Here is a 12,542-nt window from a genome sequence, read left to right as displayed (position 1 = left end):
TGCAGCTAGAGTCAAGAGCTCCGGGGTACTGGTTAGGTCATAATGTTGTTCCACCTATAGGGTTGCAGATCCCTTTAGCTTCTTGGGTACTTTCTCTAGCTCCTCCATTGGGGGCCCTGTGATCCATCCAATAGCTAATTCAGCAATTTATCATATAATTTCAAATGGATTATCCCTGAACTCTTAAAATGTTTAAAATGTTAAATCATACCCAAGCCTTTAAATTTAATTTAAATTATTATTCATAAGCACTGTTCCTAACTGTACTACCATCTCCTCTCTAGGTGGCACATCACTGGGAAAAGCGACTGCTCGTCCCAGTGTGGCCAAGGATATAGGACCCTAGATGTTCACTGCATGAAGTACTCCATTCATAAAGGACAGACTGTCCCAGTAGGAGATCAGTACTGTGGTGACCAGCTCAAGCCTCCCAGCCGAGAGCCATGCCATGGCAGCTGTGTTTTGACAAGGTGGCATTATTCAGAGTGGTCCCAGGTAAAAATTTAAAAATACCTCCCCTTTCACCAATCAAATGTTTCTAGCTCTCTAAAATACATTATTGTTAAAATTATTATTATTATTATTAATTATTTTATTATTATTTTTAGTGTTCTAGGAGTTGTGGTGGCGGTGAGAAGACTCGAGAATCCTACTGCGTAAATGGCTTTGGCCACCGCCTTGATGATCGCGAGTGTCGGGAGCTTCTGCAGGTGGTGCTGGAGAACTGCAATGAATTTCCCTGTCCCAGCTGGGCAACGAGTGAGTGGAGTGAGGTAACATTAAACACGTGGCTCAGAAAAAACCGCTATAGAGTGTCACGCTACGGGACCTTACAGCACAGGAGTGTAAGCTCCAAATGTATTTATCAGAAAAGCAGGGAAGCCATGTAATACCGTCTAGTTCTGGGGCCATTTATAAAGACTAGGCCAGCGGTAACATTTACTGATATTTAGTCTATCACCGCTTTCATAAAAAAGCAGGAGTACCGTCTCCTGGTGGGTCACAAACGTCTCCAAAGCTTATCTTTGGATCTTCTAGAACAGATGGATATTTTAATGAGACCTGGGTGGCAGATGTTAAAACCTGAGTGGCTGGTTTCACCCAGCGAATGTCTCTAGAGGGGTAGGGGGCTGGCAGATAGTGGTGGCACTTTGTAACGCGGCTCTGTTCACATCTCAGTGTCCTGTCACATGCGGAAAAGGAATGAAGCAGCGGCAGGTTTGGTGTCAGCTGAGCGAAGACCCTGTGAGGGATGGTTTCTGTAATGCCAGTACCAAGCCTGATTTGCTGAGACCCTGTGAGCTCCGAGCGTGCGCTTCTTGGCATGTAGGACCGTGGGGGTCTGTGAGTATATGACGGGGTTTCTCTGCTTCAACGCAACTGTACAGAGAGAGAGTGGCTGGGAAACTGTAATAATTAACTCTCTTCTTAGGGGAGGCAGTGAAATATGGCTCGGTGTCACTTAGAAACACATCCTAGGGGCTGGTAAGAGTGTTCTGTGGGTGAGGGACTTTCTACAAAAAGCCTGATATTCTGAGTTTGATCTCGGGAACTGTCATAAAAGGTAGAAGAGGAAAACTGACTGCACAAAGCTGTCTGACGTCCACATAAGTGCAATGGCATATGTCCATCCATCCATCCGTACATACATACACATAAAAATATTATTAATATTTGAAAAATGCAGAACTGAAATGCAGTTCCTGAATAGGTTTTCCATGCTTAGTATTCAGCTTTAGTTTTGAGTTTACTTTCACCAAAAAATGCTGGAAACATCTGCTTTCGTCAGTTTCAACAGACATTTAACTGTGTCCAGTGTCAGTGCCCTTACTTTGCCCCTACTGTGTTTAGGAGTCTTGCCCAAGGCCCTGGGGTGAAGGGTGGTCAGGCCAGGTGAGGTGGGGAAGTTCAGTGTCCCATGGAGGCTGCCGTGCTGATGGAAGGCTCCTCTCATTTCTTTAACTAAATACATATTTCTTCCTAGAGAAGGGACTTTAGTTAACATATTAGATAACGTATGTTCATTGGGCAGGTTTGTGTTTTACTGAAATTGTGTTGTTTCTTCACCTGGCATCACACGACTCTACCAACATTTTAACCTGACAACTTTAAAAAATACATTACTCATGGTGCATTTGGTGAACTGCAGTGTTTAGGTAATACCTGCACAATAAATTTGAACAAATAGGCATGCTGATTCAATTTACTGATTACAAGTATCATCTGATACCAAGGATTGGTCAAAACAGCTAAGGAAAGTACACAGTTAACTGTATATAACTGTAGTTCACTGAGAAGGTGGAGGTCTATGTTACCCTTGAAAACTGTTTTTGGCACCTGTCATTTCCTTTCAGTGCACGGCCACCTGTGGACATGGATATCAGATGCGTGCTGTTAAGTGTATCAGTGAGATATTTGGCACCATGCTAGATGACAAAGAGTGCCCGCAAGCCAGCCGGCCAAGTGACAGACAGGTAAAGGAAGTCTCTTCATGGATCAAAAGAAGAAATACTTACATAAAAGAAGGACTATCGATGAGCACAAATTATACATATATATATATATATATACATATATATGTATATATATATTTGTCCTTATCATCTATATCTTGAAGCACTTTCTAAAATACAGAATACGCCATTCTTGGTTTTGCCCCCCTTGTGTTTATGCCAGGCTCTTCTCTGTCTGCTCTACAAGAGTTCATTGGACTCGTATCTTCCCACTCTTTCATAGTGTCTGTGATTGTGAACCCCATGAACTTGGGGAAGTGTTCTTTTCATGGCACAGCCCCATATTCCTTCAGAATGTTCTATATTAGGGCTGTTTTAAAGGGCTTTCTCCTTTCAGTGGCCAGATGGAATGGTGACAGACATTGGAATGTTGCCTTCCTGTCCAGTACTATCACTTCCTTCCTGTCCAGTACTATCACTTCCTTCCTGTCCAGTACTATCACTTCCTTCCTGTCNCCTTCCTGTCCAGTACTATCACTTCCTTCCTGTCCAGTACTATCACTTCCTTCCTGTCCAGTACTATCACTTCCTTCCTGTCTAGTACTATCACTTCCTTCCTGTCCAGTATCATTGCTTCTTTCCTACCCAGTACTATCACTTCCTTCTTGTCCGGTACTATTACTTCCTTCCTGTCTTGTCTGATATTATCACTTCCTTCCTGTGCCATACTATCTCTTCCTTCCTGCCCAATACACCCACTTCCTCCCTGTCTAATACTATCACTTCCTTCCTGTCCAATACTATCACTCCCTTCCTGTCAGTACTAGCCCTTGCCAGCACTGTGTAAGTGAGAGCCTTTGGGTCCTCCACTTACAGTTTAGCATGCAGTTGGATTGGGGAAACCAGGCACAGGGTTTAACACAAGTCGGAGCGGGTTGTTAGATGGCATTCCATAAGGCCTATTTTTCTTGAACAGGACTGTATATTTGCACCTTGCCTGGCTATTCCAGAAGTGGGGGCCACCTCCTTACCAGCCATTCCCCTGGGAAGGGCAGCACAGTGGCGCCATGGATCGTGGACCCCAGTGAGTGACACTGCATTTCTCCTGTGGAGGCCTCGCTTCATACAGGAAAAACACTTGCTCTGCTTTGCTGGTTTTAGTGTCTGCATTCTTTCTCGGGCATTTGATGGCATGGGAGATTCGTAGGCTTAGAACCAGGTGCTGGAATGACAAAATGACCGTCCTTCCCATGAGCCCACATTTCATTGCAGGATGTGTTTTCTACTCTGTAAAATGAAGTAGTCCGGATAGCTGAGAAACACATGCGGTATTCTGCATTTATCAGTTTCTGGCTTAACTGCATCTCTGGCTCAACATTTTCATCCCGTTTTGTTTTTTAAATCGAGAGCTATCATGTATTAGTTTTTTCAGCTTGTTTTAATTCCAGATTTTAAATTATGAGATCAGATGACTTCTCTAAACAAAGTCATTCAAGGTTGTTTTAATATCTATGTAAGATGTTTTCAGTCCCTTTAATTTTGACATGCGACTAAATATTTTAAATATTATGTTCATTCAAATTATTAGATCTGACATGTAAAACATTACCTAAAGTGGGGAATTTTACTGCCCTATCTGTATTTGACTCAGAAATAACGCCATGTGATATCACCCTCTTTTAAAAAATTTTTATTTATTTACATTTCTAATGTTATCTCCTTCCCCAGTTTCCCCTCTGCAAATCCTCTATCCTGCCCCCCTTACCCTGCTCCTGTGAGGGTGCTCCCCCACCCACCTACCCACTCCTGCCTCATCGCCCCAGCATTCCTCTACACTGGAACACCAAGCCTTCACAGGACCAAGGGCCTCCCCTACCACTGATGCCAGATAAGGCCCCTTCAGCTTCTTCAATCCTCCCCCTAACTCCTCCATTAGGGTCCCCGTGCTTAGTCTGATGGTTGGCTGTGAGCCTCCAAATCTGTATTGGTCAGGCTCTGGCAGTGCCTCTCAGGAGCAGCTGTATCAGGCTCCTGTCAGCACGCACTTCTTGGCATCTGCAATAGTGTCTGGGTTTGTTGTCTGTATATGGGATGGATCCCCAGGTGGGACAGTCTCTGGATGGCCTTTGCTTCAGCCTCTGCTCCACGCTTTGTCCCTGTATTTTCTTTAGATAGGAACGATTCTGGGTTTAAATTTTGGAGATGGGAGGGTGGCTTCATCCTTCAACCAGGGGGCCATGCCTAACCTCTTCTGCTTTCTCTGCAACTTTTGTATTTTGAGACACAACAGCTACAGGTGACTAGAGTGGGGGAGGAACTAGACCCATCTCACTGTTCTCTGGCTTTTTTTTAAAGTGCTCTGTGTCCTGTGGAAGAGGGAGTCAGGCCCGTTATGTGAGCTGCCGGGATGCTCATGATGAAGTGGCAGATGAGTCGAATTGTGCCCACTTGCCTCGGCCTGCTGCGGTGTCTCTCTGCTTCAGCCCTTGTGGAGAGTGGCAAGCAGGGGACTGGTCACCAGTGAGTATGCCTACGAGCAAGCAGACATCAAAAATTTAAAGACAGAGTTTGAAATGGATGGAGTATATTCCACTGTAATGCTGGTTAACTTTCCGATCTCAGTGTTCAGCCTCCTGTGGACATGGGAAAACCACCCGACGTGTTTTATGCGTGAACTACCACCAACTGGTCGATGAGAGTTACTGTGACCCGGAAGGCCGTCCTGTGACTGAACAAGAATGTAGCCTGGCAGCCTGCCCACCCTCATACAGCCGAGCTCCCAGCTCCTCTGAGCAGCCAAGCCACGTTCCCGGCAGAAATGTCCCATTAACTCACAAACCAGGAAAGAATCAAGATCAGGGGGTCCAGCTGTCAATCAGAGGAAACCAGTGGAGAACAGGCCCTTGGGGAGCAGTAAGCCATCTTTATTGAGTTATATTAATTTTGTAACTGAGTCCTATTACAATCCTTTCCCAGATATGGGTGTAATGACATCAAATGCTTTTAATGTAAATGTTATCTAAAGATCAGTAGCTCAGCTCTGCAAAGGCTGAAGCATTTATTTGGATGCAGATTACAACCCCCCAGGGTAATCTCCAATGAGAAGGGATTACTGAGGAAGGCACTTGAATGCCCCTTGATTAGAGTCCATATCATGCAAACCAGATCAATCCCTGTAATAGGTAAGACTCAAGGTTTTTGAGAAAGAGACAGAACTTGCGGAAAGGCTATGCAGAAGGCTGCTGTGAGTCCTGAGGATGCGGGGGTCCTTTTTATGGGGTAGACAGGGCTGAGCGGCAAGTAACTATATGATATCTGCTTTAAAAAACCCTCCCAGTGAGACCTTAAATTCTTTCTACGTAACCTATATTTTGAGAGTGAGGGGTCACTTTCTAGTGCAAGGCTGAAAGACTACCTTTTCCTCAACAATTTTTATTTTTAAGACAGGGGCTCGCTATGTAGACCAAGTTGGCCTGGAACTCACAAAGCTCTGCCTGCCTCTCTGCCTCTCTCTGCCTCTCTGCCTCTCTGTGCCTCTGTGCCTCTGCCTCTAGTGCTAGGATTAAACCCATGTGCTGCCATTGTCAAATTCTAATGAAGCCCTTGGTAAAAGTCAAGTGTTTTGACAGATTTTCTTGATTAAAACAGTGACTCCAGGTGGGAGAGTTTGCTGTTGACCTTGCTTTGCTTTGGGCCCGTTGTGTCGACTGTTGCTTTGCGTTGAGTCAGTCGCCACCTTTCTCACCGTGTGGAGCGCGCAGTGCGAATTTCTGTTCTGTTCCCATCAGTGCTCCAGAAGCTGCGCCGGTGGTCTTCAACACAGGGCTGTGGTCTGCCAGGATGAAGATGGGCGAAGCGCTACTTCCTGTGATGGGTCCTCCAAGCCCCCAGAGTCAAAGCACTGTGGCTCCAGACCTTGTCCGCACTGGAATTATGGGGACTGGGGAGAAGTAAGTCATGTTGTCCCCTGATACCATCCTTGAAGATGAAAGTCATGTGCTTCCTGCCTCTGGGCCCTGTGGGATGACTTCATCTCACTATTTTGTGTAGAAACAGATATTCTTAAAAGTTCCTTTGGCAGAAGCAGTCCGGTGTGACAGTCATTTGTGAGAGAGCATGGTCGATGTTACTTAACAAAACCCGATGTATGTGCGTATGTGCGTGAGGCCGGTACCTGCGTGAGCTACCAACATCTTTCAAAGACTTCTTAGAAATTTAGATTGATATAGGTACAGAAAGCCAGGTTGATGTTTGTGCCGTGCTTTCTATTGCATGCCATTCATTTGGCAAGTCGTCTTTTGTAAAAGTATCTTTTATTCTCCTGGAGTATTTGTTGTATCTGAGGCTTACTGCCTCTATCTGCTAACCTAGGCCTATCTCTGGAATCTTCTAGCCTCTGCCCAATCTAATCTAGGCCTAGAATGTTTAAAGCCTCTGAGACTTGCTGCTGAACAAGTTTCCCCTTTCCGATCTCTCGTTCAGCTCAGTTGTTCAATCGGGCTTCTTTCTCGGCCTCTGAATTGCTCTTCCTGGCCTCAGACTAACTCTAGCAGTCGTTTTTAGTCTTCTGGCTCCTTCTCATTCTCTTGCTTGTTCTGTCTTTACCTCTGTCTAGCTTGTTCTCTCTTCAATCTGTCTCTGTAAGACTCTCCAGGTAAAGCTGCCTCCTTCTCCCTCTGTGCTGCTCCACTCTCCCTCTCAACTCTACTGCACTGCTCCCCATGAACTCGACTGAATTCCTCTGCTGCTCTCTTCCTCCTGTACTGACTGTCTCTCCTTTAAGTAGCTTCTCTTTCCTTTTCTCATGAAAGTTGGGCATCTCCTATTCTGTCACATCTGTCTCTGATTCCTCCCTTTGTCTGCCACTCAGTTAGACATCACTTTCAAACATGAGTGCTTCCTTCTACAAACTAACTTTATCTTCGTTAGTTGGGGTTAAAGGTGAGTACTATGGGGGTGTCTGTATTCCAGCCAGAGGGATGAAAGATGTGTGCTAAGAGCTGAGCCACACCCTAACTAGAAACAGGTTCAAATATCCTGTAACAGCCTTTAAAATAAATTATTAAGTAGTTCTTTGTGCCCAAGCATCCTTAGGCACCATAAATGTAAGGATGACTTCTGAAACTGTAACTTTGAAGGTTAACCACACTCCTACCCCATGTTTTAGATGGAAAGGGAAAGGAAAGAGTCAATGCTCTTAGATGGATACATTACTCAGTTTAGCTTTTCAGAATGACTTTGGCATATACTTTCTCTTCAGAAGTAATTTGGAAATTCTTCTTTAAAGGGATACTTTAGTTGCCAACTGAAATGTATCAAGTTCCCTTAAAAATCTACTCTCCCATAGCAACTTCCAACTCTAGCATTGCAAATAATATTTAAACATTGATTAAATAAACATTATCATCTTACAATCTAGGAATGCATCTCTGTTGCCAGAGTGCTTACCTAGCATGCAGGAAAGCTGTGCATTTGGCCACATAAGCTAAGTGTGCTGCACATCTGCAAGTGGGAGCAGTAGGGTCAGAAGTTCAAAGTCACCCTCAGCTACATAGGGAATTCCAGGTCAGCCTGGGCTGCATGAGACCTTCTCTCAAAAGAAGACCATGGAAGAAATATAATATTCTCTTTGAAGTTTACGGGCATAAACTTTGCTATTCTTATTTCCAGTGCACACAAACCTGTGGTGGAGGGGTAAAATCAAGATTTGTGATCTGTCAGTTTCCCAATGGCCAAATGACACAGGAACACAGCTGTGAACTGCCCAAGCCACCTAGCATGATGCAGTGTCACCTGCACGCCTGCCCTGAAGATGTGTCCTGGTATCGGGGACCATGGAATTCGGTACGATAGTTATAGTAGGCTTATGACCATGTTCCTTTTACTTGAATTTCCTCTTTGTAAGTGGAAAAATTCGTAACTATCTTGCATCTGATTACTGCTTCTGAAAGCTGACCATCAACTGTCCTGGCGTGTTTATTGAAGTCGATATTGTGAGCAGGAATTCATTCAAGTACTGTAATTACATATGTGTAATGGTTTTATATGTATTTATACGTGAATTTTGAACTAATGGAGATACTTTCTTTCATTACACCTCTGACCTCCCCTCTGATTAATTAGATTTGTGCACAATGTTAACATTCCACTTGTAAGGCTATGTCTTGTTGGAGTTTATTATGGTTATATGTGGCTTTTGTCTGTGCCTATCCAATAACTGATCTAAAACCAAATAACATCCTTTTAAAGTTTGCTTCCTCACTGTTAAATTGTTTTGTTTAGAAATGTGAAGATAGTGAAGACAAAGACATTTGCTTACATAAAAAGTGTTCATAGTTAAATGCATCCTAGAGACCTACGACTTGCGTAGTAATTTACTATGAATATCCATTTTCCACCGTGTGGACTTACTGTGGGTTAGGTATATATTACTTTTCCATGTTTTGAATCATAGTCAAAACTCATAGATAGGGCTCGTAAATATTTTCCCTAATATTTTTCAAATATCTGGTTGGAAGTATAATTAATACATGAGTATATTGAAATTAGCATTTTATCACCTTTTTATTTTTAGATTGTGAAAAAAATGAGTATTTACCTTCCAGATAAAAATCTAGATTTGAGACAGCGATCTATTTGTAACTAAACTCATAAACCGAGACATTCTGTCCCAACTGGGGAGAAAGCTAGCCAGTACTTGGGGACCTGGATCTGGCGGCTTTGCCTTTGAGCTCCTTGGTGCTGTTTTCCTGTGAGGGAGTGGATAAGCGTGAAGCATGCACCTGCCTCTCTACTTCCTGATAGGTGCTGAAATACCTAACTGTGATGATTCTGAGTTAAGATTTTCATCAGGGATACGTGTGCTGGCTGTTTTCATATGCCACATGCCTTACTGGTACTCAGTGAAGTCATTTGTTCCTTACCATCTGCGACGGATGCTACACCACAGTGGTTGAGCTGACTCTGCCAGCCACAATGCTGGAAATATTTACTATCAGGCCATTTCTTAGAAGGTTTGGCTGAGACCTGATTGGCTTAGTGGACAGAAAGGCATGGCTAAAGTACAGGAGAGGAGCTTAGTTCAAGTCCTAGGCCTCAGCATGGCCATGTTCTGTAGGAGGTAGGCATCCACAGGGGCTTCCACCTGGTATTCTGAACACTCTGCAGTTCTAAACTTGCCCAGCCTGGTATATGCATTTGTCTATGTACTGTATTGGAATATCTGACCCTGTATTCCAGAGATGTTTGTGCATAGACCATGCCATAACTGAGAAACCTGGATGTCTATTAAGTCCTCTGCACGAGCAGCCCTTCAAACTCACAGAAACAATCAGTCAAGAAAACGGTACCCAAGGTTACAGAACAGTAAGAGAGGATTGCAGAGATCTTCAGTGTGTACCACACAACTGTTTCAAACGCAGCTAATCGAGTAATTCAATCTTTGCACTAGGGGAAGACTCTAATATCTTTATATATTTTGATAATTTGAAAATGAAGTTTTTTTTAAATCGCAATAAATGTTTATGCCAGATTTTTTTTTTTACAAACCTATTTATTTGCATGTGTAAAGATATATATCATTAGAGTACCTGGATTTCTGTTATTATATGAAGAATATTTATTTTTTCAATTAGTCTTTTATATTAAAAGGACTCAGGGGATCTTAAGTTTTGTTATCAAAACCAGGTATATATAAATATATTTTTTTGACTCTTTCAGTGTTGCTTACAGATTAGCCAAATTTCAGAATACCTCTTAGAATACATTAGATTAGTACTCTTTCATGACTGACATGAATTTCAATAGACCCTGCTCATTCAGTTAGAAAACTAAGGGAATATATGTGTATATACACAAATGAATGACAACACTGAACCTTTTTATTGTAAAGGATAGTAAAAAGACAGTGAGTAAAGTCATGATTAAAATATTTTAGAAAAAAATTGAAAATATTCTTAACTTTTCTTCATGTTCTGAGAAATCTTGTGTTGTAATAACAGAATAAATGAATTGTAATCCATGCTTGTTAATTGAATAACTGCATCTTTGTAATTAGCCAATATGAATGGATTGTATCTTAACATACGATGTGTGTCAATGTGCTGTCATTACGCTTTGCATAATGTATATGTATGCTGTATTATTATCCCTTGCGTCAGTACCTAAATGTTTTAAGCAACTGACAAACCTTATGCTGGAACGAATGGCCCCTCTCCTTGGTGCTGTTTGTCTTAGTAACAGGCTGTTGATGTCTCTTATTAAAAAGCTAACTGTTGAAAGTGAATGTTTTCCTAAGTTTACTGTTTGTATAAGTTACTATGGTTTTCTAGATTTCCCTTTTTTACAAACTAACATAGCAATGGAAGAGTGTAAGGTTTACTGTTTACCTGTCGATACAAAACTACTAGAAACATCTAAGTTTTCTTCTGATAGACTATACGCACTGATACAACTTAGTGGTGCTTATTATCATTAAAGTCACTGATTGTTAGTTTGTAGCCAGCATAATCTTTAAGAGGCTCATCACTCAGAACATCGGAGGAAATGCTTTTTTAAAAATATTCCCTTGTATTTCTCCACCAACTCAAAATAGTTCCCCAGAATGCATTTTCCTAGAATGGTAGTCGTCCCAGGGCGGAATGAACTCATGTTTGATAAGTAAATACTGTGTATTCTGGTATGTTCTGCTTGAGAATAGGACAGTGAGAATATGGAAACAGCATTATGCAAAGAGTCTTTCTCTTATGAAACCTTAGCATGTTTTTGCTTTGTTTTGTTTTGTTTTGTTTTGTTTTGAGCAAAAGCTTGCCCTTTGAAACCTGTTCACTCTGGCACTTTTCTTCAACGTGTTTCTGAGGGAACGATCACATAGGATTATGGTGGGGAAAAGCCATTACATCTCTAAGTCGAATGCATGCGACACAAGCTTTCAGGATTGGGCTGGTGGTCTGAGCACACTCACTTGACTCCACAACTTGCTGCATTAAGGGTTTTGTCCAACAAGTCTGATGAAAGCTGTGGAGTGGCTGCTGCCTCTGCAGCTGTGACTCTGGGTGATGCTAGGAGCGGCTCTGAGCTGCCTGGCACCGCTGAAGCCAGAGGCTGCAGAGGAGCCAGGTAATGTATGGGGAATGCTTCAGAAAGCTGTTGCTTATTTCAACTTTGCAAAGACCAATAAAAGTACCCACAGTAGTTATTTTCTTAAATTTGGAAAGAAAGAACATCCAAACAGAATAAGTAGTTTGGAAATGAGTTTTTAAAAAGTTTGTATATTATTATTATTATTGTTATTATTAGTGTGTGTGCACATTTGCAAATGCATGCCATTGTATACTTGTGAATGTCAGAGAACAACTTGCAGGGCTCAGTTCTCACTGACACCCTGTGGATGCCCATCAGGTCATTAGGGTTGGCAGAGAACACGTTTATCCACTGAGCCATCTTGCCACCCCTGGAGGTCAACTTTTAAAATAAAGTTTAAAATGTATTAAATTGTATTTAGTTAGTTACATATTTAAAACGTATTCAAAGTTTGCTTGTCGTATTTATATCACATCTTTCCAAAATAAATTTATTTGTTCTCCAAAGTAATCTATGTACGGTATAGTAGGGACTCTGCTGGGCACTGTAACTCAACCAGATGCAGTTGTACGGGCACAGGCTTGGCAATTGCAGGGTGAGTGTTCCCATGCATTCGGCATTACAGCTGCAGTAACAGCCAAGTGGGCTGTAATACCGTAGACATAAATATCTGGAGCTTGCTGTGTTAGAGTAAACCAAGGCTTACTAATAAGGGTCACACTTGGAATTGGTAATTTTGCTGCTAGTGAATCCTTCCAGGAAACTTACACCAGTCACATGTACTTTTTCATAACTTGGGTTATGCTGAGGAGGGGCTTCTTCTGCCCTGAAACAGTAGGTGGGTTTCACACAACGCCGCAGCCTCATCTGTACATGAGGATCTGACACATGCCTCACAAGAAATGAACGTCGGTGCGAGATCCTCTGGAAACAACTAGCTGTTTTCAGAAGAAATTATCCTGTGTTCTCTTTATGCCTTGGCTGAAGTTCCTCTGCTTGTGGAAGCCA

The 12,542-nt window shown here is 42.4% G+C and overlaps 1 protein-coding gene across 1 annotated transcript in view; it reads left to right on the top strand.

Moving 5' to 3' along the window:
• Adamts20 (ADAM metallopeptidase with thrombospondin type 1 motif 20) overlaps positions 1–12,542 on the top strand; it is a 126,083-nt gene that overhangs the window by 69,310 nt on the left and 44,231 nt on the right. The window contains exons 20-28 of the mRNA XM_021183238.1: positions 285–495; positions 609–773; positions 1,180–1,344; positions 2,355–2,474; positions 3,430–3,537; positions 4,809–4,973; positions 5,076–5,366; positions 6,242–6,403; positions 8,124–8,297. Of these exons, the coding sequence (XP_021038897.1) occupies positions 285–495; positions 609–773; positions 1,180–1,344; positions 2,355–2,474; positions 3,430–3,537; positions 4,809–4,973; positions 5,076–5,366; positions 6,242–6,403; positions 8,124–8,297 (1,561 nt within the window). The remainder of the gene's footprint in view (positions 1–284; positions 496–608; positions 774–1,179; positions 1,345–2,354; positions 2,475–3,429; positions 3,538–4,808; positions 4,974–5,075; positions 5,367–6,241; positions 6,404–8,123; positions 8,298–12,542) is intronic.

The sequence above is a fragment of the Mus caroli genome, chromosome 15 (assembly GCF_900094665.2).
Source record: "Mus caroli chromosome 15, CAROLI_EIJ_v1.1, whole genome shotgun sequence".
In the NCBI taxonomy this organism is placed as follows: Eukaryota; Metazoa; Chordata; class Mammalia; order Rodentia; family Muridae; genus Mus; species Mus caroli.
This window is presented reverse-complemented; position numbering and strand designations above follow the sequence as displayed.